We start from the raw sequence: 25,778 nt of genomic DNA, 5'->3' as shown, positions 1-25,778 counted from the left end.
CCAAGACAAAGAATAAAGAGTATAGAAAATTTTTTTTTTGTTTTAATTGTGTTCTTTCTTGTATAATGATGTACAATTTATAAGGACTCAAAAGTACAAATCTGGAGAATTGTGTGCAGTCTTGATCACCACACTATAGGAAGGACATGACTGCGCTGGAGAGGAGATTTACCAAGATTTTGTGTGAGATAGAGTACTTTAGCTGCAAGGAAAGGCTAGATAGGCTGGTTTTGTTTTCCCCGAAGCAGGGAAGGTTGAAGACTGACCTAATTATATAAAATGAAGGATATACTGTAGACAGGATAGATAGTGGGAAACTTTGACCATTAGCAGAGGTATCTATAACCCAAGGGCATGGATTTACAATAAGGATTAGGAGACATAAGGGTACTTAAGGAAAATGTTTTCATATGAAGTGTGATTGATATCGAGAACGCACTACTTAAGGGGGCAATGGAGGACAATACCCTCACAATATTTAATAACTGTCACCATGGAATGCAAGGCTATAGGCCGAGGGCTGGGAAACAGGATTAGTGTAGAAAGGTGCTGATCATCAGCACAGATACAGTGGATCAGAGTGATGCACACCACGACTTATAAGCAGCTCACTAAAACCTCCAGATAAGACCATAAGACGGCACTAGCGTACAAGGCTCCCTTGGTCAACACCTTCCAGATAGCTCTTGAGAATGTCTCCTTCACTTTTTTTATGTCTGTCTTTCACTGTGTGTTTCTGGGACTGTTAGAGCCCACCATTTACAGTTAGGAGATGGTTTGAGTGAGCCATCGCTTTGCTGTGTCTGAGAAGGTTCCAGAAAGCGAGCGCAAACTAGGACGGCTTCGATGCAAAGAAACTTTGAGACAGCGCAAGTCGATGTTTGACCCCATTTCATCAGTTAAAGCATCCATTAATCACTGATTAAACCTTCAAGGAAGATTGGGACATCGAGACGAATGCGGAAGGCAAGCGAAAGTTCAGCGCTGACTGCCCGACTTTTGATTGCTGCTGGAGAAGGAATCTGTGAGCGTTCTAGCGCTGTGTGGCTCACTGTGGAAGGCGGTTAGGCCTCTCTGCCTCTTGTGATGTCCCTCTCTTCTGATGAATGTCGGTGATATTGTAGGATGGTTGAGTGAGTTCTGCATTTATGGATTGGACTATTGCGTTTATGGACTGTGGAATTTTTCAGACTTACAGTTTCTATATTCTGTCTTTTTATAGCCAAATTCTTTTCTGTTTTGTTGTGCAAGGGGAGGGTGTTTCGGGGTTGATGTTCGGTTGTGTTCTATTCATTTTTCTGTGTGGGGAGGGTTGTATTTTGGGGGTTGATGTTCCTGTTCCATTTTGTGCGGGGGGGAAGGGGGGGGTTCATGATCAGGATGCCTTTCTTTTTTGTGCGGGGGGAGGGGTTCTGGATGACTTTCATGTCCTTTCTTTGTTTCGTGGCTATCTGGAGAAGACAGATTTCAGAGTTGTATTTGGATATATGCTCTGATAATAAGTGAACCTTTGAAGACATAGGAGCACAATTAGGCTATCTGGCCCATTGAGTCTGCCCTGCCAATAGATCGTAGCTGATCTATTCTCCCTCTCATTCCCAATCTCCTGCGTTCTTCTCGTAACATTTACTGATTCATTTATTCACGTATAGAGGCACAGCATGGAATAAGCCTTTCTGGCCCTTCAGGTCGTGCCGCCCAGCAACCCCAATTTAACCCTCACCTAATCACAGGACAATTTATCAATTAACCTACCAACCATTAAGTCTTTGGACTGTGGGAGGAAACCAGAGCACTCGGAGGAAACCCACACAGTTATGGGGAGTATGTACAAACTCCTTACGAAGAGCAGCGGGAATTGAACCTGGATTGCTGTTACTGTAAAGTTTTCTGCTAACCACCATGCTACCATGCCTACCTACTTTTTTTCCCCCAATTGTACTCTTTCTGGTATAATGTTGTACTATTTATGCTTTCCCTGTGAGTGCCACTTTAATGATGCTGCTGCAGGTAAGCTTTTCATTGCACCTGTGTATGTGACAATCAGTCTGACTTTGGTAGCTACACCCTACAACTCAGTCAAAATGAAATACAAAGCTCGTTTCTCGACCTGTGCTTTCATAAGAGCATAAGAAATAGGAACAGGAGTCGGCCATCTGGCCTGTCGAGCTTGCTCCACCATTCGATAAAATCATATCTGATCAGGCTGTGGACTCAGCTCCACTTAGCGTCTTTACCCCACAACCCTTCATTTCCCAGCAATGCAAAATCCTATCTAACTGTGTTTTAATTAATGAGGTAGCCTCTACTGCTTCACAGATTCGCTATGCTCTAGGAAAAGCAGTTTCTCCTCATTTCCATCTTAAATCTATTCCCTTGAATCTTTGGACTATGTCCCCGGCTCTAGTCTCAATTTACAGTGGAAACAATTTTCCTGCCTCTATCTTAATCTCTACCATAATCTTTCTAAAAGATCACCTCTTCTGAATCTCAGTGAGTATAATCCAGGCGATTCAATCTCTCCTCGTGGGTGAAACCCCTCATCTCCAAAACCAACCTGCAGGACCTCATCTGTACTGCCATCAAAGCCAGTACATCTTTCCTTAGGTAGGGAGACTAGAACTGCCTGTGGTACTTTAGGTGCTGCCTCACCAGCATGCTGCACAGTTGTGGCGTAGCCTCGCTCAACTCACCCGTTTGGTGTTGTCTTTTCAGGGATGCTGCTTTGGAACTGTGTTGTGCTGGTGATGGTGGGCTCCTGTCATCACTACTTGTGGAAGTTGTCTCATCGTCCCTGGTGTCCAACAAGGACCGCTTATATGAGACCAGTGGGAGCCACCCCTCTCCACCCTCTGCTAACATCTGGTCTGTTATGAATCTCTCCAGGTAATTGAGTCTGAGAGGAAGAAAAGAGTGGTCAAAACCATTAAAGCCATTAAAGAGAAAGTTATACAGTCACAGTACACTACAGCACTCTGTGCTGAACTATTGACCTGGCTAATCCCATCAACTTCCTCCCAGACCATAGCCCTCCATACCCCTCCCATCAATGTACCTATCCAAATCTCTCTCGTATTCCACTGTATTTCCCAACAATTACCAGAGTCACCCCCAACCTTCAGGGGCACGGCCCTCTTATCACAGCTAGCATCTGCAGGAAGTGCTGTCTCATGCATCTGTCTGGGTGATGTCCTCTTCTCACCACCTCCTTCGGGCAGGAAATACAAGAGCCTGAAGTCCCACACCACCAGGTTCAGAAACAGCTACGTTCTTACAAGCTGCAGGCTCGTGAACAGACCGCCACAACCCTCGGCAACAGAGCACTACGGATCACCTCGTGAACTACTAGGGACTTGTCTTCACTAGTGTCTTTTTTTTTCTTGCACTAAGGTCCTGTTGTTACACGGTCTTTTTTATCACTATATAGTATAATTTGATGTATAATTCATATTTTTGTGCATAGTCTGTACCTACAGGCCTCTGAAACAAGTTTTTCTTTGTAGCTGTATCTCACCGTACCTGTGCACAAGATAATCAACTTGAGCTGATGAGTGGGATTGACTTGTTTACAGAGTTATGAGGAGTATGAACAGGGTGAATGCTTGCAGGTTGGGTGGGACTGGACTGAGAGGTCGTAGGTTTAAAATTATTTAGTTACTGCCCCTAATGAGCTGGCGTTTAGGGCAACAATGAAGGTCCTCCCTCTCTGGTGGTGTTCAGCTCTTCCTTCATCATGTCAGTAGCTTCCTCTCAGTTTTTACCACTGTCAGTCAGGCAAGTCCCGGGTGGAGACTCAGGAATACCGTTACACTCAGATGTAGAAGGATTCTTCATTGCTGTCTCCATAACAACTTTGTTTTACCAGTCAAGGTTGGTAGCCCTGAGATGAACCTCCAAACCTGGAGGACCAGTGGACCACTCTTGGCCTGGCCTCTATCTTTTGACCTGTTTAGCACAGGTGACTCTACCAAGAGCCAAAGCATAAAGCCCCAACTCCAGCCAACATAGCTCTCTGGGTCTTTGAGACATGCAAGCCTTCAAAACACAACATCAAGTTTGTGGTCCCTGGAGGATGGGCTTAGGGTAACACACACATAAAATGTTGAAGGAACTCAACAGGTCAGGCAGCATCTATGGAGAGGAATAAACAGTCAATATTTTAGGCTGTGACCCTTAATCAACATTTGGTATGTGTTATTCTGGATTTCCAGTATTCCTTGTGTTTATTACCTGCCCCCTGGTGTTCTGAAGCCCCAATTATAATTTTACAGCACAATCTGATAAGCCAAATTCCTGACAAACCACAGTTCAAACATTCCTTCCTGAGATGTACTTTTGTTTATAAGTTTAGGGTAAAAGGTGAAATAGGAACGTGAGGGGGATCTTCTTCAGTCAGAGGGCAGTGCAAACATTGAAGAGCTGCCCACTGAAGTGGTAAATGCAAGTTCAACCGTAACGTTTAAGGGAAATTTAGATCGGCTGTGTTCTGGGTGCATGGTCTGACTAGGCAGTCAGAGGACTATTGTTTGACCAGGCATAAATTAGGCTGGCATGAACTAGATGGGCCAAAGGGCCTGATTCTAGCTAGTAGTGTTGTACGACTCTATCACTCTAAAATAAATACAATGACACAAGTGAAAGTTGCGAGAGAGTAAAAGTTACAATACTGTGCAAAAGTATAAGGCGGATGTAAAAACCTCAGTAAAGTGATGATGCTTCCAAAAATAATAAAATGAAAAGTCTCTAAATATCAAAAAATTTCTATAAAGAGCAGTAAATAGTAAAAACTAAATAAAATCAGTATTTGGTGTGACCACCCTTTGCCTTTAAAAGTGTTTCAACCCTCTTAGGTACACTGTCATGCAGTTTTATAAGAAAATTGGCCGACTGATTGTTCTAAGCATCTTGGAGAACTTGTCACAGTTCTTCTGCAGACTTTAGCTGTCTTGCTTGTTTCTATCTCTCCAGCTAATCCCAGAAAGCCTTAATGATGTTGAGATCAAGGCTCTGTGGATGCCATACTGTCTGAAACCAGATTAAAAAATCTAGCTTACCCAAGACTTTTGCACAGTACTGTATATAGGATCTCCCCTCATTCTCCTGCATTCTCAGGAATTAACCTCACCAACATCTTAAACAATTTTGCCACTCACTGTATATTATGATAATTTATGTTAATTTGAGTTTATGTCATTTATATTCATCATTTAATGTACTGCTGCAAAACAAAGGCTCATTTCCATGGCATTCATGTCCTGGGCTTGTACTTAAACTTGCAATGCTGTAAAGAAATATTAAAAAATCATCATTGTGGAATGTTTGTAGTCTATATCGGGCTTGAGTGGAGATGGTCACAGCAGTGCTGTGAGTTCTATGTACTGACTGGATGACCATGTTCTTCTATAAAGAGAGATAACAGAAATTCCAGTTATAAACTCAGAATAATTGCTCCACTTACACTGTTTTCTTGTCTGTTCTCAGCAGCTTTGAGGAAAATTCACTCAAGATATCCAGGAATGGCAGATTAGGGGGAGGCTGATTCTTACCCTTTGCATTGAGATCGCTGAAGGCAAATTCAATGCCGTTTCTGTCAAAAGAGATGATGTGCAACGGGTCAGCAACGAAAGTACAAGATGGTAATATAAAAATAATTCTTAAAGGCAGAATGACTGTTCGTAAACAAGACAGAAGAAATAGGAAGAGACGTACTTGTGCAACATGGCCATTGCTTCCCTGGTTTTCAACTGGTCCAAGCCAAAGGTCAGCGAGAAGCGCCTGGCCAAGTCCTTTATACTGATGAACGGCTGAAACCATCTGGTTACATTGGAGCCTTGAGCTTGCAACAGTTCACTGAACAGCTGTAGTGACAAATGAATTAAGGAAAACATAAAGCCAAAGTTTCCAACTCAAAATTAACTGTAGAATTACAAAGTGGTATTTTTGATAGGTTCTTCATCCTGTCAACTGCAAGAAAATTAATTTTAAGAAAAGCAACCAAAGCTACGTCTCAGCTTCCTCAGTGGCTAAAGAAATTTGGCATGACCTCGTTGGCCCTTAACAATTTTTAATTGATGCACCATAGAATGCATCCTCTCTGGATTCGTAGCGGCTTGGAATGGCAGCTGCTCTGCACGTGACTGCAAAAAGTTCCAGAGAGGTGCGGGCACTGTTCAGCACATCTTGGGAAACGACCGCCCCTCCATGGACTCTGTCTACACTTCCTGTTGCCTCAGTAAAACAGCCGGTATTATCAAGGACCCCACCCACCCTGGGGATTCTCTCTTCTCCCGTCTCCCATCAGGCAGAAGATACAAAAGCCTGAAGGCACGTACCACCAGGCTCAAGGACAGCTATAACCCCACTATTAAAGATTATTATAGTAAATAATATGGACTCTTGCTCTCGCATTCTACCTTATTATGATCTTGTACCTTATTGTTTATCTGCACTGCACTCACTCTGTGGCTGTTACACTTTGTTCTACATTATTTTTCTTCTTTTACTTTGTTCTACCTCAATGTATTGTGCAATGATCTGATGCGTATGAACAGTTTGCAAGACAAGCTCTTCGCTGTATCTTGGTACCTGTGCAATAATAAACCAATTTCAATTTCAACCTACGTTTTTATGAGAAACTTTAACTAAAAAGTAAAGAGTAAATAGAAGTTGAAATTAGGCATTGCCAGCACTGGCTGAGTTTAAAGATTAATTGATTTATTTTATTAATTTATTTAGTGATGTAGTGCAGAGAAAGCCCTTCCAGCCCAACGAGCCACACCCATCAACCTTACAAACCTTGATTAACTCTAACCTAATCACAGGACAATTTATAATGGCAACTTAACCGACCTGGTACATCTTTTTGGACTGTGGGAGGAAACCAGAGCACCCGGGGAAAACCTATGCATTCCACACAGGGAGGATGTACAGAGGCTCCTTACAGAACAGCGCCGGAATTGAACTCTGAACTCCGGAACGCCGGAGCTGCAACAGCACTGTGCTAACCGCTACGCGACAGTGGCGCCCCTTGACTGCACCGTGCAAGGACATGTTTCAGAACAAGTGCCTGCAAATCTCAGTTGCAATCGAGTACGTGGGTAACAGGTAAAACAGCCAGTCACAAACACAAGGAACTTGGCAGGTCCGGCAGCATCTAAATCAATAAACAGCCGATGTTTTGGGCTGAAAGTGTCTGTCATTTAGAGAATGTAATTCACATGGTCATACAATGGTACAGTACAAGAACAGGCTCTTCAGCCCATCATGACTGTGCTGATCATAATGCCAGTTTAACTAATCCTATCTGCCTGTTCACAAGTTTGCCTAAACATCTATTAAACATTGTTATCGTTTCTGCTGCTACCACCTCCACTGGCAGCGTGTTCCAAGTACTCTGTGTAAAAAAACTTACCTTGCAAATCTCTTTTGAACTTCCCCCCTCTAACATTAAATCTATACCGTTTAGTATAAAGACTCTGACAATCTGCCTTGCTTTTTGTTAAAATAAGTGAAAATCACATTAAGATTGGACATACGAGGGGTGATTGATAAATTTGTGGCCTAAAGTAGAAGGAGTCAATTTTAGAAAGCCTAGCGCATTTATTTTTCAACATAGTCCCCTCCTACATGTACACACTTAGTCCAGCAGTTGTGGAGCATACGGATCCCTTCTTTGTAGAAGTCGGCGTCTCGGACCTCCAGAAAGTGGTCCACAGCAGGGGTGATTAATAAGTTCGTGGTCTAAGGTAGAAGGAGATGAGTTATACAGCTCTCGTTACATCCACGTGCAGTTCAACTTTTTTTTTGCAGGAAGTTTTAAGTTAATAACCCATGTCCTTCTACCTTAGGCCATGAACTTATCAATCACCCCTCGTAAATTAAAGATTTCAAGAACTATGATCTACCCTAGCACACACGCACGTATATACACACACACAGCCAATGCAATTTTCACAGGGCAGCAATGACGTATACCAGAGGACAGCCTTTTAAGATGATTCGAGGAAAGTTCAGGGGAGTTGTCGAAGGTAGGTTTTTGTTTACACAGAGACCGGTGGGTGACTGGAATATACTGCCCAGCATTCCAGACAACCGTGATAGTTGAAGCTGACACATTTAAGAAACTCCTATGTAGGCACATGGATGAAGCAAACAAATGGAGGGTTAGGGACACAAGAGATTCTGCCCATGCTGGAAATCCAGAGCAACACACACAAAATGCTGGAGGAGCTCAGCAGGTCAGGCAGCATCTATAGAAGGGAATATACAGTCAACGTCTGGGTCAAGGCCCATGATCATGAGCTGTGTAGAATGGAAATTTGATCTGACAGTAGGCTAAAAGGTCGGCACAATTTTGTGGGCCAAAGGCCTGTACTGTGCTGCATTCCCTGCTCTATATCTCATCAGAAAGTTGCTGAATTACTGCGAGTAGCTTCACTAGATGTTCTAGAGTTTATGAGCTCCCAGCACCACCTACCCAAAGGTGGGTGATGGAGAATGGACCGCTGGCCTGCTGGGTGCTGCTCACATCTCCAGGATTTATACAACAAAACAAAAATCACTGCACACATTTATGACTGCAGAGATTTATCCCATTCTCAGCATGGTAAGTAATCCAGCAAGAAATTCAACTGCGCTCAGCTGTGGAAGTTGAATCAGCAAATATTCCTGCTAGGAAGAAGACAAACAACCCATCAGGCTGGTGCAGGCTCCTTCAGTCTTTCTCTACAGCCATTTTTATCCCTTTTCAATTATATATTCAATTTAAAGTTGTACCTGCTCCCAGATAATGTAACCTTAAACATATGCACATAAAGAAGCCTTTGGATCCTTGGGTCCATAATGGATCATAGACAGCACAAGCCAAAGGGTCTCTTCATCTTTATACTTTATTGTCACCAAACAATTGGTACTAGAACGTACAATCATCACAGCGATATTTGATTCTGCGCTTCCCACTCCCTTGATTACAGATATTAAATATTTAAAACATTAAAAATAGCAAAAATTTGTAAATATTAAAAATTTAAATTATAAATCATAAATAGAAAAATGGAAAGTAAGCTAGTGCAAAAAAACCGAGAGGCAGGTCCGGATATTTGGAGGGTACGGCCCAGATCTGGGTCAGGATCTGTTCAGCAGTCTTATCACAGTTGGAAAGAAAATGTTCCCAAATCTGGCCATACGAGTCTTCAAGCTCCTGAGCCTTCTCCCGGAGGGAAGAGGGACGAAAAGTGTGTTGGCTGGGTGGGTCGTGTCCTTGATTATCCTGGCAGCACTGCTCCGACAGCGTGCGGTGTAAAGTGAATCCACGGATGGCAAATTGGTTTGTGTAATGTGCTGCACCGTGTTCACGATCTTCTGCAGCTTCTTTCAGTCTTGGACAGGACAACTTCCATACCAGGTTGCGATGCACCCTAGAAGAATGCTTTCTATGGTGCATCTATAAAAATTAGTGAGGGTTTTAGGGGACAGGCCAAATTTCTTTAGTTTTCTCAGGAAGTAAAGGCGCTGGTGGGCCTTCTTGGCAGTGGACTCTGCTTGGTTGGACCAAGTCAGGTCATTTGTGATATTGACCCCGAGGAACTTAAAGTTTTTGACCTGTTCCACTTGCACACCATCGATGTAAATTGGGTCGTGCGGTCTGCTACTCCTTCTGAAGACAACAACCAATTCCTTCATCTTGCTGACGTTGAGGGATAGATTATTGTCTTCGCACCATGCCACCAGGTTCTTAATTTCCTCTCTGTACTCAAACTCATCACTATCTCCCTGTAGTCCTCCAACTCATTCCCTCTCATCAACTCCTCTTCGGTTCTTTTTATCTTTAACCTACACTAAGGATTCCTTTTTGCTTGTTTTTGATCACTAACCTACACTAAATGGCTAAATTACAGTAACCAATTAGCATACCAGCAGAAAAACCATGCAGTCACAGAGAACACATGCAGACTCCACACGGAAAGCACCTGAAACTGGATCTGTGGGGTGTTGAGGCAGCAGCTCAACCAGCTTGCAGCCCGTTAGATCACAATGATTGCACAAGGAAAAGAAACCTGCTTCCCTAGTGCAGTGTGTAAGCTAGTGTTCATATCCTTGTGCAGGAAAATGATTACAAAAATGCAGGTAACTTCATGTGATTGTGGCTTTATTAGGCACTGGCGAAGCCTCACTTTGGGTACTGTGAGCAGTTTTGGGCCCCTTATCTATGAACAAAAAGTGCCGACACAGGAGAGGGCCCAAAGGAGGTTCACAAAAATGATTCCAGGATTGAACGGCTTGTCACATGAGGAGTTTTTGATGGCTCTGGGCCTGTACTTACTAGAATTCGGAAGAATGAGGGGTGACCTCATTGAAAGCTATCTAATGTTGAAAGGCCTTGACAGAGTGGATGTGCAGAGGATGTTTCCTACAGTGTGGGAGCCTAAGACCAGAGGACACAACCTCAGAGCAGATGGACGTCCTTTTAGGGCAGAAATAAGGAGGAATTTCTTTAGCTGGAGAACGGTAAATCTGTGGAATTCATTGCCACAGGCAGCTGTGGAGGCTAAGTCGTTGGGTATATTTAAGGCAGAGCTTAATAGATTCTTGATTAGTCAGGGCATGAAGGGATACAGGGAGAAGGTAGGAGAATGGAGCTGAGAGGGAAATGGATCAGCCACGATGAAATGGCAGAGCAGACTCGATGGGCCAAATGGTCTTATGGTCTTATCTAGGGATACACTGCAAGTGGGGAATGAACTGCTGCCTCTTTCAACATCAAACATAGTCTGGTGATCTCAGATGATTTCATAAGAGATTCTCACCTGCTTTAAGCAGTGAATCAAAGTCATTGCACACTGTATTTTGTCATTCTGCCTGGTCCTGCTGAGTGTTTCCTTAATGATGTCTCCATAGTCGTTGTAATACTAGTGAGAAACAGACACATTTTTAGTTTGGACTTTCGGTACATCTGAAAGTAATAAACCAACTTAATAATCATTTACTAACTTGTAATACTATATTCTGCATTGCTTTTCCGTTGTATTATCTCAGGGTACTGATGTGATGAAATGATCGGTTTGAGATGGTGTGCAAAACCATGTTTTCTTCACTGCACTTTGCTACACGTAACAATAGGAGATTAATTTACCAACTATTTGCTGATTTTATCACTAAATCAACAAAATTAATTATGAAGCCATAGGCGAGGCTGTTTTGTGAGTGGGAAAGATGTCCCTGTGCAGTCAGGAATCAAAGTTCTAAGTAAATTTATTAACAAAGTATATACATGTCACCATAGACAACCCTGAGATTCATTTTCTTGCAGGCATTCTCAGTAGCCATAATAGAATGAACGAAAGAGCACACCAACAGGGTGAACAATCAGTCTTTAAAGGACAACAAACTATGCAAATATATAATAATAATAAATAAATGAGCAATAAATATCAAGAACATAAGATGAAAAGTCTTGGAAAGTGAGCCCATGGGTAGTGGGAACATTTCGGTGATGGGCAAGTGAAGCTGAGTGAAGTTATCCCCTCTGGTTCAAGAGCCTGATGGTTGAGAGGTAATAACTGTTCCTGAACCTGGCGGTGTGAGTTATGAGGCTCCTGAACCTTGTTCCTAATGGCAGCAGCGAGAAGAGAGCATGACCTGTGTGGTGGGAGTCCTTGATGATGGATGCTGCTTTCCTGCAAGAACACTCCATGCAGGCATGCTCAGTGGTAGGGAGGGCTTTGCCCGTGATGGACTGAACCGTATCCATTACTTTCTAAAGGATTTTCCATTCAAGGATATTGGGTTTTCCATACCAGGCTGTTATGGATCCAGTCAATATACTGCTCACCACACATCTACAGAAGTTTGTCAAAATTTTAGATGTCGTGCTGAATCTTCACAAACTTCTAAAGAAATAGAGGTGTTGCCATACTTTCTTCACAATTACACCCGCATGCTGGGCCCAGCAAATCCTCTGAAGTGATAACACTGAGGAATTTAAAGTTGCTGACCCTTTCTACCTCTGATCCTCCAATGAGGACTGGCTCATGGGCCTCCAGTTTCCTCCCCCTGAAGTCAATGTCTTGTTGACATTGAGAAAAAGGTTTTTGCTGTGGCACCACACTGCCAGGTTTTCAATCTGCTTCCTATGTGCTGATTCACCACCCCCTTTGATTCAGCCTACGACAATGGAATCTTTAGCAAACTTAAATATGACATTGGAGCTGTGCTCAGCCGCACAGTCATAAATGTAAAGCAAGTAGAGCAAGAGGCTAAGCACACAGCCTTGTGGTGCACCTATGCAGATGGAGATTGTGGAGATGTTGTCATCAATCTGAACCGACTGGGTGCAAGTGAGGAAATCGAGGACCCAATTGCACAAGGAGGTTTTGAGGCCAAGGTCTTGAAGCTTATTGATTAGTTTTGAGGGGAGTATTGAACGCTAAGCTGTAGTCAATAAAGTGCCTTCTGATGTATGCATTTTCACTGTCCAGGGTTGAGTGAAAAGCCAATGAAATAGCATCTGCTGTGATCTGTTGTTCCGGTAGGCAAATCGGAGCAGATCCAAGTCACTCTTTAGGCAGGAGCTGATAGGTTTCATCACCAACCTCTCAAAGCACTTCATCACTGCGGATGTAAGTGCTACTGGTCCAGAGTCACTGAGGCAGGTCACCATGTACTTCTTAGGCACCAGTATAATAGAAGTTCACTTGGAGCAGGTAGGTACCTCAGACTGCCAAGGTGAGAGGTTAAAGATCTCAGTGAACACTCCAGCAAAGATCTTTAGTACTCGGCCGGGTACCCCATCGGGGCCGGATGTTTTCTGTGGGTTCACCCTCCTGGAGGATGTTCTCTCGCCGGCCTAAGACTGATATCACAGCAGCATCGGGGGTTGTGGATGTTTGTGATATTTTGATGGTCAAAGCGAGCACAGGGGGCACTGAGCTCATCTGGAAGTGAAGCTCTGTTGTCACCCATGTTGCTTGATTTCACTTTGTAAGAAGTGATAGAGCTGAAACTCTGCCACACCTGTCAAGCATTTTCATGATTCAAGTCTAGTCCGGAATTGCCACCGCCTGCGAGTTGGCTTTTCGGAGACCTTACCTAGACCTTTTGTAACTTTCTCGGTAGCCAGACTTGAATGTCTCCGATTTGGCTCTCAGCAGATTCTGGATCTCATGGTTCATCCTGGGCTTGGAAAAGACTCTGAATAATTTTTTGGGGACACAGTTGTTGACGACTGTTTTCATAAGTTCTGTGACAACCATGGTGCATTCATTCAACTCCACAGATGAATCATTGAACATGGTCCAGTCCACTGACGGGACAATCCCATATGCACTCCTCTGCCTCCTGCAGCTATCTCTTCATTGTCCTAATCTCTGGAGCTTTGCTCTTTAGCCTCTGCCTGTATGCAGGTAGGAGAAGGACAGCCAAGTGATCACATTTACCAAAATGCAGTCTGGGCATGGAACAGTAGACATTCCTTATCATAGTATAGTAGTGGACTAGTGTGATGGGACCTCTGATGCTACAGGTAATATGCTGATGGCAATTGGGCAGGGTTTTCTTCAAACAAGCCTGATTGAAATCCACAACTATGATGTGAAAAAGACTAAGGAGCTGGTGGTAGACCTGAGGAGAGCTAAGGTACCGGCGACCCCTGTTTCCATCCAGGGGGTCAGTGTGAACATGGTGGAAGATTACAATTACCTGGGGATACGAATTGACAATAAACTGGTCTGGTCAAAGAACACTGAGGCTGTCTACAAGAAGGGTCAGAGCCGTCTCTATTTCCTGAGGAGACTGAGGTCCTTTAACATCTGTCGGACGATGCTGAGGATGTTCTACGAGTCTGTGGTGGCCAGTGCGATCATGTTTGCTGTTGTGTGCTGGGGCAGCAGGCTGAGGGTAGCAGACACCAGCAGAATCAACAAACTTATTCGTAAGGCCAGTGATGTTGTGGGGATGGAACTGGACTCTCTGACGGTGGTGTTTGAAAAGAGGATGCTGTCTAAGTTGCATGCCATCTTGGACAATGTCTCCCATCCACTACATAATGTACTGGGTGGGCACAGGGGTACATTCAGCCAGAGACTCATTCTACCGAGATGCAGCACAGAGCGTCATAGGAAGTCATTCCTGCCCGTGGCCAGCAAACTTTACAACTCCTCCCTTGGAGGGTCAGACACCCTGAGCCAATAGGCTGGTCCTAGACTTATTTCCTGGCATAATTTACATATTACTATTTAATTATTTATGGTTTTATTACTATTTAATTATTTATGGTGCAACTGTAACGAAAACCAATTTCCCCCGAGATCAATAAAGTATGACTATGACTGTAATATGAAACGCATCACGATGGACTGTTGCTTGTTTGGTGACGGCATCATGCAGTATCTCAAGCGCTTGACTCGAGACGGCCGCTGGTGGTATGTAAACTGCAGACATGGAGGAGAACTCTCTTGGTAAATGGAATAGTCAGCATTTGATTGTTTGGTGTTCATGGTCGGGGGAACACAAATACGACAAAGCTGCCGCATCAGAGCAGCACAGAGAATTTATCATGAAATACAGACCTCCACCTTCTCCGAATCAGCAGTTCAGTCTGTCCTGTGAAACGAGAAACCTTCAGGTCTGATCGCCATATCTAGCATACTCTGAGTAAGCTATCCCTCAGTAAAACACAGAATATAACAATTTCTCATTTCTCTGCGATACACCACCCTTGCGTTTAGGTCCTCAATTTTCATCTCCAAGGAATGCACACTTGCTAACAAGGTGCTGGGTAGAAGGGGGACTCAACCCTCTGCACTTCAGCTGGGTTAGAATCCCCCTACCCCCTCCCCACCTCATTTCCAGCCATGGCAACGGACCTTCATCGGCTTAAAGGTGCTGTACCTGCTGCTTGAGGGTTAAGTTCACCGAGTCCTTCAGAAGCTTGTGAAATCTGTAGTTCATTAAGTCAGTTCAAAAGTACGTTGCATAAAAGGAAATTATATGCTGCAAACTGCAGTGAGAGCAGTTCAAGAGCTATATTTAGACATGTATCCTTTTCCAAGGATCATTGTAAGCCAAAGAAAAGGAAATTCTATTTGGTATCTAATTGTTCTGCTTTTCCATGAGCCAGTGTTCATATTTGCTTTTTCATTAGGTACCTTTTATTTATCTGAAGAAGACAGATTTCACTGGCAAAACACAAAAAGATTGTACAGATGTTGGAAATCCAGAGTAATACCCAAAAAAAAGTGCTGAAGGAACTCAGCAGGTCAGGCAGCATCTATGGAGAGGAATATACAGTCAACGTTTTGGGCCGAGACCCTTCTTCAGATCTGGATAGAAAGGCGGAAGAAGCCAGAATAACACAGTGGGGGCGAGGGAAAGGAGTACAAGCTGGCAGGTGATAAGGTAATCGGTGAAATCAGGTGAGGAGGAAGGTGGGTGGATGGGGGAGGCAGTGAAATAGGAAGAGGAAGAGGTAACGGCCTGAAGATGAGTACAAAGCTACGGTCGAATCCTATCTAGATGTAATGCTCACACCAGTCCCGATTTGCCAAAATGATGTCAAGACTTGCAGAGATTTATGATGAAGGCTGCCTTCTATTCAATTTACATTTCCTGGAGTGTGCAACAGTGACCCAATGGAGTAATTTAAAATATTATGCAATAGATGTACAAAAGCTTCCTCCCAGTGGGGGAAGACTAGTTCAAAGGGGTATAACCATAAGTTCGAAGGTCAGTAATAGAGGGTTATACACAAAATGCAGGTTGGCACTTCCATTGTATCCTGGATAACGGACTACCTGACTGGAAGACCACAGTTTGTGTGGCTTCAGAGCTATGTGTGTCAGACATGGCTATGAGCAGCACTGGGGCCCCACAGGGGATTGTATTACCTCCCTTCCAGTTTACCTGGTATACCCCAGACTCTAGATACAACACTGAGTCATGTCTTCTGCAGAAATTCTCTGATGACTCAGCAATAGCTGGTGTATAAAGGGAGGACGGGAGGATGAATACAGGGCCCTGGTAGAGGACTTTGTCAGATGGTGAAAGCTGAATCATCTACAGCTCAACATCAGTAAGACAAAGGAGATGGTGACGGATTTCAGGAACACTGGGCCTGTACTGCTCCCTGTTGCTATTGATGGTGAGGACATGGAAGTGGTGAGGACCTACAAGTACCTGGGGGTGCACTTGGATGACAGACTTGAGTGGAGCACCAACACAGAGGTGTGTACAAGAAGAGCCAGAGTTGCCTGTACTTCCTGAGCAGACAGAAGTCCTTTGGAGTATGTCAGCCTCTCCTCCATATGTTCTACCAGTCTGTTGTCACCAGTACAATCTTCTATGTGGTGGTGGGCCAGGGCAATGGCATTAACATGGGTGATGCCAACAGGCTCAATAAACTGATAAGAAAGGCTGGCTCTGTTATAGGAGTCAAACTGGACACACTGGAGGCTGTGGTAGAACAAAGGACCCTACGGATAACCCTGGCAATTCCGGACAATGTTTCTCACCCTCTGCATGCCCCTTTGGCTGAACAGAGGAGCACTTCTAGTAATAAACGAAGACAACTACACCACTCCAAAGAGCGCTACATGAGGTCATTCTTACCCTCGGCCATTAGGCTCTATAATGAGTCAACCTGTAGCCGGGGAGGTGATGACCCCCTCCTGTTAGGCTGTTTGAGGTAACATTTTTTTATTCTTTCTTACTTCTCTTCTGATATTTGTATATCTGCGCACTTGTAATGCTACTGTGACACTGTAATTTCCTTTGGAGTCAATAAAGTATCTATCTATCTATCTATCATGCTGGAGAAACACAGCAGACCAGGCAGTATTGACAGCAGTAAAGAATAGACGTTTTGGGCCGAGACCCTTGATCAAGACTAGAAAGGAAGGGGGAAGAAGCCATCTTATTCTGGTTTGATCCCCTTCTTTTTCAGTAGTGATGAAGGGTCCTGACCTGAAACGTTGACTGTTTATTCCCCTCCATAGATGCAGCCTGACCTGCTGAGTTTACCCCATATTTTGTGTGTTTTTTCCTTCTGTTTATGATTTACCTCCACCACTCCCCCAACCCATTCTCTGCTTTCTGCAGCGATCTCTCTCTCCCTGATTCCCTTGTCCATTCGTCCCTCTCAAATGATATCCCTCTTGGCGCTTATCCCTGCAAGCAGCGTAAGTGCTACACATTGCATTTACCTCCTTACCATCGACTCGACCTGCAAGTTAACCTTCAGGGAATCCTGCACAAGGACTCCAAAGTCCCCTTCTACCTCTGACTTTTGTATATTCTCTCTGTTTAGAAAACAGTCTACATCTTTATTCCTTTTACCAAAGTGCATGATCATACACTTCACTACACAATATTCCACCTGCCATTTCTTTGCCCATTCTCCCAATCTGTCCAAATCATTCTGCAAACTCCCTGCTTCCTCAACACTACCTGACCCCCCCATCCACCTTTGTATCGTCTGCAAGTTTGACCACAAAGCCATCAATTCTGTGATCCAAAAGTATTGATATTTCATGTGAAAAGAAGCAGCTCCAACAGTGACCCTGTGGAAGACCACTGCGCTAACTGCTTACTCTCCTTACCTCCCCAGCTGGTCACCCTTCTACTACCTAAAGCCGGCACTCTGGGTGTGACCACCTCAGTAAAAGTTTCATCTATGAATTTCTCCCCCCCCCCCCGCCCGCTAACTCCTTCTCTCCTTTCTCATTCCCTTTCTGGCTCCCCCTTTCCGCCTTCTTTTCTTCTCACCTACCTATTACTTCCCTCTGGTGTCATGCCCCCCCTTCCCTTTCTCCTGTGATCCATCTCCTCTCCTGTCAGATTCCTTCCTTCTTCAGCCCTTTATCTTATCCACCTATCACCTCCCAGGTTCTCATTTATCCCCTCTCCCCCACCACCTATCTTCTCCCTCACCTGGATTCACCTATCACCTTCTAGCGTACTTCATCCCCACCCTCTACCTTCTTACTCTGGCTTCTTCCTCCTTCCTTTCCAGTCCTGATGAAGGGTCTTAACTGGAAATGTCAACTCTTTATTCCTCTCCATAAATGTTGCCTGACCTTCTGAGTTCCTTCAGCATTGTGTGTGCATGTTCCTCTGGGTTTCCAGCATCTGCAGAATCTCTTGTGTCTACCCCCTCCACTCCATGGACACTGGATGTAATTGTTGGAATGCCTGGCCCACTTTAACCTTCCGCAGAGGAACTGCAGCAGCTCAAGGTAGCAGATCACCTCTGCTTTCACGAGGACTGTGCGGGTTGAGCGCTTAACGTTAACCCTGCCAACGGCACTCTCGTCCCTTAAATGAGTTGATAGAGTGAAAATCTTTACCTTGATGTACTGTTTGAAGATGTTGGCTGCGATGTCCATCTCCACCACACTGAACACTATCAGCTTACAGAAGGCTGCAAGGAGGTTCCTCCTCTTGTGCAAAACACCCACTTTGCCTTCTTCATCTGTAATGAAATCAAGAGAGTACAGAACATTACAACACAGGTCCTTCGACTCACTATGTTGTGCTGACCTTTTAGCCTGCTCTAACAATAACCTAACCCTTCCCTCCTAGACAACCTTCCATTTTTCTCTCATTCATGTGTCTAAGAGACTCTTAAATGCCCCTAATCTCTGGCTCTACCACCACCCCCGGCAGGGCGTTCCATGCACTCTGTGTGCATAAGTAATGTCTATGAGTTGTGGCTAATGGAGTAATAGAGTGGTACAGCACAGAAGCACGCCCTTCAGCCCATCAAGTATGTGCCAACCTGCTTTTCTGCCTGGATTCATCTATCCACACCTGCACCATAGCTCTCCATACTCTACCCCTCCATTTACCTATCCAAATGTTGCAACTGGACTCACACCCACGACTTCCTCTGGCAGCTCATTCCACACCGTTGCATCCGAGTGTTTAATTTTAATTGTTTTGTCCTTTGCAGTTTAACAATCAAATATCTGCTTGTGTGTTAAGTAGCTTTTATGTACATCACAGTTTAATATGCCTCTAATGGATGTCCAAAGTATTATTCTGGAAGCTTCTTAGCTTCTTTGTTCAGAACAAGTATTTTCTCAATAGTTGATTTTACTACAGTATTAAATAAATATTTCCTAATTGGATTACTCTTATCTACGGAGTATTCTTTATCTCTATGATCTAAAGGAGGCTGTATTGTGCCAGACTCTATCTTTCTTTGGCTTCTCTATTTCATGTAGGAGACATCTACTCAGTTGCATTGTCCTTCAATCTTGGTAATTTACTTGCAAGCGTTCCATCACCATGCACAGAGACATCGTCAGTGCGCTGTTGATTGTGATTGTTCTCCGAATGCTTGACCTTTATATACTTTTCAATCAGCTGATTAGTCATCATTTCAGAAACTCAATTTTGATATGGGGAGAATTGACTGTGTGGCGAACTTCGTACGTTGTGGTCTAGATTGAGGTCTACACGTCTCCGTACAGAACTATTTGCGGAAAACCACGTTTCTAGGAATTCTTCTGCATGCCGCATGGTTACTTGCCCTTGACTTTCACTGATGTTCAGTCGAATTGGTGGCCTTCTCGACCTTCGTGGGTAGAGACTCGGGAGAGTTGGTCATGCTGCTTGACAGCCAGTTAATGTCCATGGATCCTTGTGGAGCGTTTTCTCCCAGTTTGACTAATGTACTATTTTCTGCAGTCCCCTTTTTAGATTTTGTAGATCACATTGCTCTTGTCCAATAGCTTGGTTTGTTCTCTAGGTCTGCAGAGTAGTCTCCTCAGTGTTGCTGTTGGTTTACGCACGACCAAAATTCTATGTTCTTGGAGCAGTCGGCCTGTCACTTCTGAGATATTTTGAATGTATGGACAGACAACCCGTTTGTTCATTTCCTGATTGGTGTGTTGCTAACCTCATGGGCATCTACGTGTGAAGTTACGTGGGTATCTGCTTCATGCGAATACCTTAAAGAGATGTTTCTCCTTTTTATCCCTTAGCCCCGCCGTGCTGCAGTGTTCAGAGCAAAGTTTTGATACACTCCTTTTTGTGTGCTTTTGGGTGGTTACTGTGATGGTTCTGTATGTGTTCCCTTACGATAAATGTAAGTTTCCAAAGTGATGTCTGTGTTTCTACTGACAAGCATGTCGAAGATTGCTAGTTTCCTCTCACTTACGTTGATTAGTTAATAAATTAATTCAATTTCACTGCATTTTACTATGACAAAGTTATCATGGACATAACAGACCCAAATTTTAGGGTTTATAATTGACAGCACCGTCTTTCCTAACTTTTGCACAACGGCCTCTGCTATAAACCCAGAGATGGGCTAACCCATTGCAGTCCCATTCAGCTGTCTGTAAAGCGTGTTGTTAAATTTAAAGTAGGGCATAAGCAGAATTCTGGCAGTCTGCGTATGCTGCCTTTGCTTAGTCTCCCACTGTTTGGTTTCCCATTGGGAAGTAATTCTATTGAAGTTTCTTTGGCTAAGCTAAGATTGACGGAGGTGAACAGAGAGGACGTGCTTGTCAAGTCTTGGAAAAATCTCTACTCTGATTATGTCCTTTGCAAATACTTCTCTCCTGAATCTCTTACCAGATTTATTGGTGGATGTGAAGCAACCACAATCCCTAGAGTTTAAACCCTTGTAGATGGCACAGTGGTAGCACAACTAATAGAACTCCAGCCAGCCTTAATCCTAGCCTCTGGTGCTGTTTTTGTGGAGTCTGCATGTTCTCCCTACAAACACTAAGTTCCGCCAGTTTCCATCCACATCCCAAAGACATGTGGGTAGCTGGCCCTGACTGGCTTTATGGCTGTGGACTCACTTTCCTGAATTTCAGTTGTGAATGCTACTTACTTACTTTTCTTGTTTGCATGATTTGTGTTTTTTTTTTGCACATTGGATGTTTGATGGTCTTTTTTTAAATGGGTTCTATTGGGTTTCTTTGTTTTGTGGTTGCCTGTAAGGAGACTAATCTCAGGGTTGCATATAGTATACATACTTTGATAATAAATGTACTTTGAACTTTAACCATAAATTGTGTGTAAGTCACTGTTAGGATCTGGGGCAGATGATGAGAATGTGGGAGAGTAATATCAGATTAGTGTAAATGAGTGCTTAACGGTCAGCACAGACCGGATGGGCCAAAGGGCTTGTTTCAAGGCTGAGTCTGGGTGATTCTGCGCCATTAAACTAGACCAATATTTCAGATTTCACATTCAGATTCAGATTTGAATTTGTCATGTGTGCATCGAAACACTCACTGAGATGTGTTATTTTTGTTAATAACCAACACACGCAAGGATGTGCTGAGGGCAGACCTCAAGTGTCACCACACATTCAGGAGCAGATTTTGCATCTGTGCTTTGCAAAAGTTCCTGTCTAATACAAAGATTTTTATCTCTTGAAAAGGCACAAATACTTTCTCTCACAATTTTCTTGAGCTGTGCTTTAATAAAGTTCCTTTGAACCGTTTATATCCTCTGTTCAATCCTAATCTAAACCTTCACCAAAGGATAATTCCATGAGGAAATCAGTCATTCACAAAATAGCTACTGGCAACGAGTCCAATATGACCAACCCCACCACCAGCGTTACGTTTTTCACATGATCTCATACGACTGCTGCCCAGAACAAAATGAGATGTCTGTCAGGAGGTTTCAAGTTTCCATCTCCACGGCGTTATTGAGGGAGTTTTCTTTAGTATTCACTAATCCATGCCAAGTCAAGACAATAAACTTCATACTGCTCTCCAGATGGAAAGGAAGTTAGTTGCAGCAACTTCTGCCAACTCACCAGTGAAAAATCTACTAAAATTCAGCAAAATGGTAAACAGGAGATTCAGTGAGGTGCAGATTGAACATACCTCCCCCCCCCCACACCTCTTAATTAATATCTGCACTTTGAGAGCCTCAATCAGCTCCCTTTCTTCTGTTTTAAGACTCTAGAGCATCAGCTCTTCTTTCCATTTTAATCTCTTGAAAATTTCTACAGATGTACTGTGGAGAGCATTCTGACTGGTAACATCACTGCCTGCGACGGAGGCCTTAATGCACAGGATCACAAGAGGCTGCAGATGGTTGTAAGCTCAAACAGCTCCATCAGGACCATAACCCTCTCCAATGTCAAGGTCATCTTCAAAAGGTGGTGCTTCAAGAAGGTGGCATCCATCATTTAGGATCCTCACCATCAAGGATATGCCCTCTTTTCACTACTACCATCAGAGAGGAGGTACAGAAGCCTGAAGACACACATGCTCAATACTTTAGCTAGAGTTCCTTCTTTTCCACCATCAGATTTCTGAACAGTCAATGAAGCCATGAACGTTATCTCGTTATTCGTCGCTCGCACTCTTCATTTATTTCGTTACTTATAATTACTTTTATGTCTCGCTGCCGCAAAACAATGAATTTCATGACATAAAGTTTTATTACATAATAAACTTCATTCTGATTCTAAACTTCTCGCTGCCTCGGTGATGTAGCCTACATAATCAAACACCCTGCCCACCCCGGACATTCGATCTTCTCCCTGCCTCCCATCAGGCAGACGATACAAAAGTCTGAAAGCTTATACCACCAGGTTCAAGGACAGCTTCTATCCCATTATTATAAGACTATCGAACGGTCACCTAGAACAATAGGATGGCGGAATGAAGATATGTCTCTACCAAAAGAGGTGTGAAATGATCCTTCCCTCCATTGGCCTGCAGGTCACCCTTGGGCAAGGTGTAGCACCTGCTTAGCCCCCCCTCCCCTCTGAACAGGGTCACGTGAAGCCATGGGAGCAGGTGGTGGATGGTCGTATGGACAGCTGGGGCACATCCTAAGTCCTGGTTATGTGACCACTGACACCAGGCAGACAATCTCTGTAGAGTATTGATAATGGCTGCGGTCTCCTGTCTTGTAAAGACACTGCCCAGAAGAAGGCAATGGCAAACCACTTCTGTCGAAAAATTTGCTAAGAACTATCATGGTCACGGAAGACCATGATTGCCCATGTCATTACGACAAGGCACATAATGAACAAACTACTTTGATAAGATAGACTCTTAACCGCTCATCTACTTCAGCACAGATTCTGATCCTGACGTCGGACTTCCAGCAGTTGCAATGAACGAACCCGTGTCTGATGTCCCTGCCTTGCCCAGCATAAAGACAAGAGATCAGCGAGGGTGTGTATCCAGCCTCCCAGCTCAATGTAGCCACTGATCTGAGTGCCAAGTCCAGGGGTGAAGCAAGAGGTCATCTGCTGTGACATCTGACCTGCGCCACATCCCGTGACTCCACACTGCAGTGCCAAAGTGTAGAAAGTGTGAACGCACCGACAGGCAGACTGCAGCCAGTCAACAGATCCCCGGAGATCCACCAGCTAAAGATCAGTCTAATTAGAGGGAAATCTTATGAAAGCTGTACCATGAAGGGAAATCACCTGGAGATGTCTGCTACCAAAGCTGGCATTCATTGTTAAATGAATGTCACCTCCAATTTTATTTCATTTAAAGAACAGTCACAATGCAAATACAGCTCTTCCACTGGACCATAATATTTGGAAGAAGAAGTGACCTTCTTCTATAAAAAAATGCAGAACTGCAGTTCCATCATGGACACAACCCTAGCATCGTTGAGGCAGTGCCTCAGGAAGGCGGCATCCATCATTAAGGACCCTCACCATAAAGGACATGCCCTCTTCTCATTGCTACCATCAGGGAGGAGGGACAGGAGGCTGACAACACACGAACACCACCTCACTATTTTCCTTCCTTGTTTTGCTCACTATATTTCTTAATGGAACTTGATTAATTTTTTTATGCATTGCACTGAACTGCTGCCAGAAAACAACAAATTTCACCACATATGTCAGTGATTATAAACTTGGTTTTGATTCTGAATTTTTGTCCAGCGACTGGCAGAGATCAGAGGGTAGGGTGGAATGTGACTGCCATCTTGTGGTTGTTTGACACATTACACAAGGCAGCATTTTGACTGTACAGTCCTGACAAAGGGTCTCGGCCCGAAACATCGACTGTACCTCTTCCTAGAGATGCTGCCTGGCCTGCTGCGTTCACCAGCAACTTTGATGTGTGTTGCTAGCACTTCAAACATCTTTTCAAATTTAGTAAGAAATAATTATAATCTTCGTACAAGTTTTGCTGTAAACAGAATACATAAGTCCAAGCCATGATAAACTATTCTCCACATGCCTGGATGGGTGCAACTCAAACAACTGTCAATGAATTCAACATCAACTTGTTTGACTGGTGGAAGAAAATTCTAAGGTATGATTATCCTGCTGGAGTCTGAAGGCCTGTCCTGGGGTTTTAAAGGTAAACCATGAGATTCTGCAGATACTGGAAATCCAGAGCAACACATTAAAAATGCTGGAGCAACTCAGCAGGTCAGGCAGCGTCAATGGAGAGGAATAAAGAATCAATGTTTTGGGCTGAGACCCTTCATCGCGACTGGAAAAGAAGGAAGAAGTCGGAAAAAGAAGGTGGAGGGAGGGGAAGGACAACAGGCTGGAAGGTGACAAGCGAAGCCAGGTGGCTGGGATGTGTGCCTGTCTCTAAGTAGCACACACAAAGCACTGGAGGAACTCGACAGGTCAAGCAGCGTCTATGGAGGGAAATAAATAGTCGCAATCTTCATCAGGAACCTGGGGATCAGGATCATCACCATCAGGTCTCATTCTCCACTACACTGTTTACTTCTGCTGACCTGCTGAGTTGCACTAGCATTTTGCGTGTGTTACCCAAGTTTTCCAGTACCTTCAGAATCTCTCGTGTTTATCTTCAGCTAGACCTTGCCGTGGAGACCAAACCGTGAAATGGTCTTTGAAGGTTTATACAGTATCACCTCCCTAAAGTGAAGGTACGCAGATACTCACATCAGATAAGCCTCAAATTCCTGTCTTAATTTAGAACAAGGACATTATGGTCAATCTCATCCCATTAGAAGCTCAGCATTTCCTGGGGTGACAGTCTGCTGCAGAGTGATAGGAGGTCACCTGTTCCATCACAGTTCAAAGTTCAAGGTAAATGTATTATTTTAATGTAGCGTACTGTAAAACAGACTTAGACACCCTCGATTTTTAATATGTTTTCAGATGATATGGCTTCCACAGAGCCCTGATCTCAACATCATCGAGGCTGTCTGGGATTACCTGGAGAGGCAGAAGCAAGCGAGACGGCCAAAGACTGCAGAAGAACTGTGGCAAGTTCTCCAAGATGCTTGGCACAACCTATCAGCCGATTTTCTTATAAAACTGCACAACAGTCTATCTAAGAGAATTGATGTAGTTTTAAAGACAATGGGGTGGTCACACCAAATATTGATTTGATTTAGTTTTTTAAAACTGTTGGCTGCTCTTTATAGTATTTTTTTGATATTTAGAAACATCTAGTTATTTTCGAAAGCATCTTCGCTTTACAGAAATTTTTACATGTCCCTAAGACTTTTGCACAGTACTGTGTATGTCACTATATTCTACCCTGAGATTCATTTTCTTGCAGGCATTTACAGTCAAAAATATATAATCGAATCAATGAAAAACTACACACAAAGATTGCCAAACAACCAATGTGCAAAAGAAGACGATCCGTACAAACTAAACCAATAGGATTAATAAATAACTAATACTGAGAACGTGAGTTGCAGGATCCTCGAAAGTGAGTCCATAGTTTGTGGAAGCAGTTGAGAGTTGAGGTGAGTTAAGTTGTCCACAATGATTCAGGAGCCTGTTGGTTGAAGGGTAATAACTATTCCTGAATCTGGTGGTGTGGGACCTAAAATTGCTG

The 25,778-nt window shown here is 43.7% G+C and overlaps 1 protein-coding gene across 5 annotated transcripts in view; it reads right to left on the bottom strand.

The window, feature by feature from the left end:
• si:ch211-269e2.1 (cohesin subunit SA-2) overlaps positions 1–25,778 on the bottom strand; it is a 158,353-nt gene that overhangs the window by 14,794 nt on the left and 117,781 nt on the right. For all 5 annotated transcript variants that reach the window (XM_063054562.1, XM_063054565.1, XM_063054563.1 and 2 more), the window contains 5 exons: positions 18,339–18,463; positions 10,806–10,907; positions 5,710–5,858; positions 5,459–5,587; positions 2,694–2,896 (listed from right to left, as the gene is read on the bottom strand). In XM_063054562.1, coding sequence (XP_062910632.1) covers positions 2,694–2,896; positions 5,459–5,587; positions 5,710–5,858; positions 10,806–10,907; positions 18,339–18,463 — 708 coding nt within the window. The remainder of the gene's footprint in view (positions 1–2,693; positions 2,897–5,458; positions 5,588–5,709; positions 5,859–10,805; positions 10,908–18,338; positions 18,464–25,778) is intronic.

Source organism: Mobula hypostoma, chromosome 7 (genome assembly GCF_963921235.1).
Source record: "Mobula hypostoma chromosome 7, sMobHyp1.1, whole genome shotgun sequence".
NCBI lineage: Eukaryota > Metazoa > Chordata > Chondrichthyes > Myliobatiformes > Myliobatidae > Mobula > Mobula hypostoma.
This window is presented reverse-complemented; position numbering and strand designations above follow the sequence as displayed.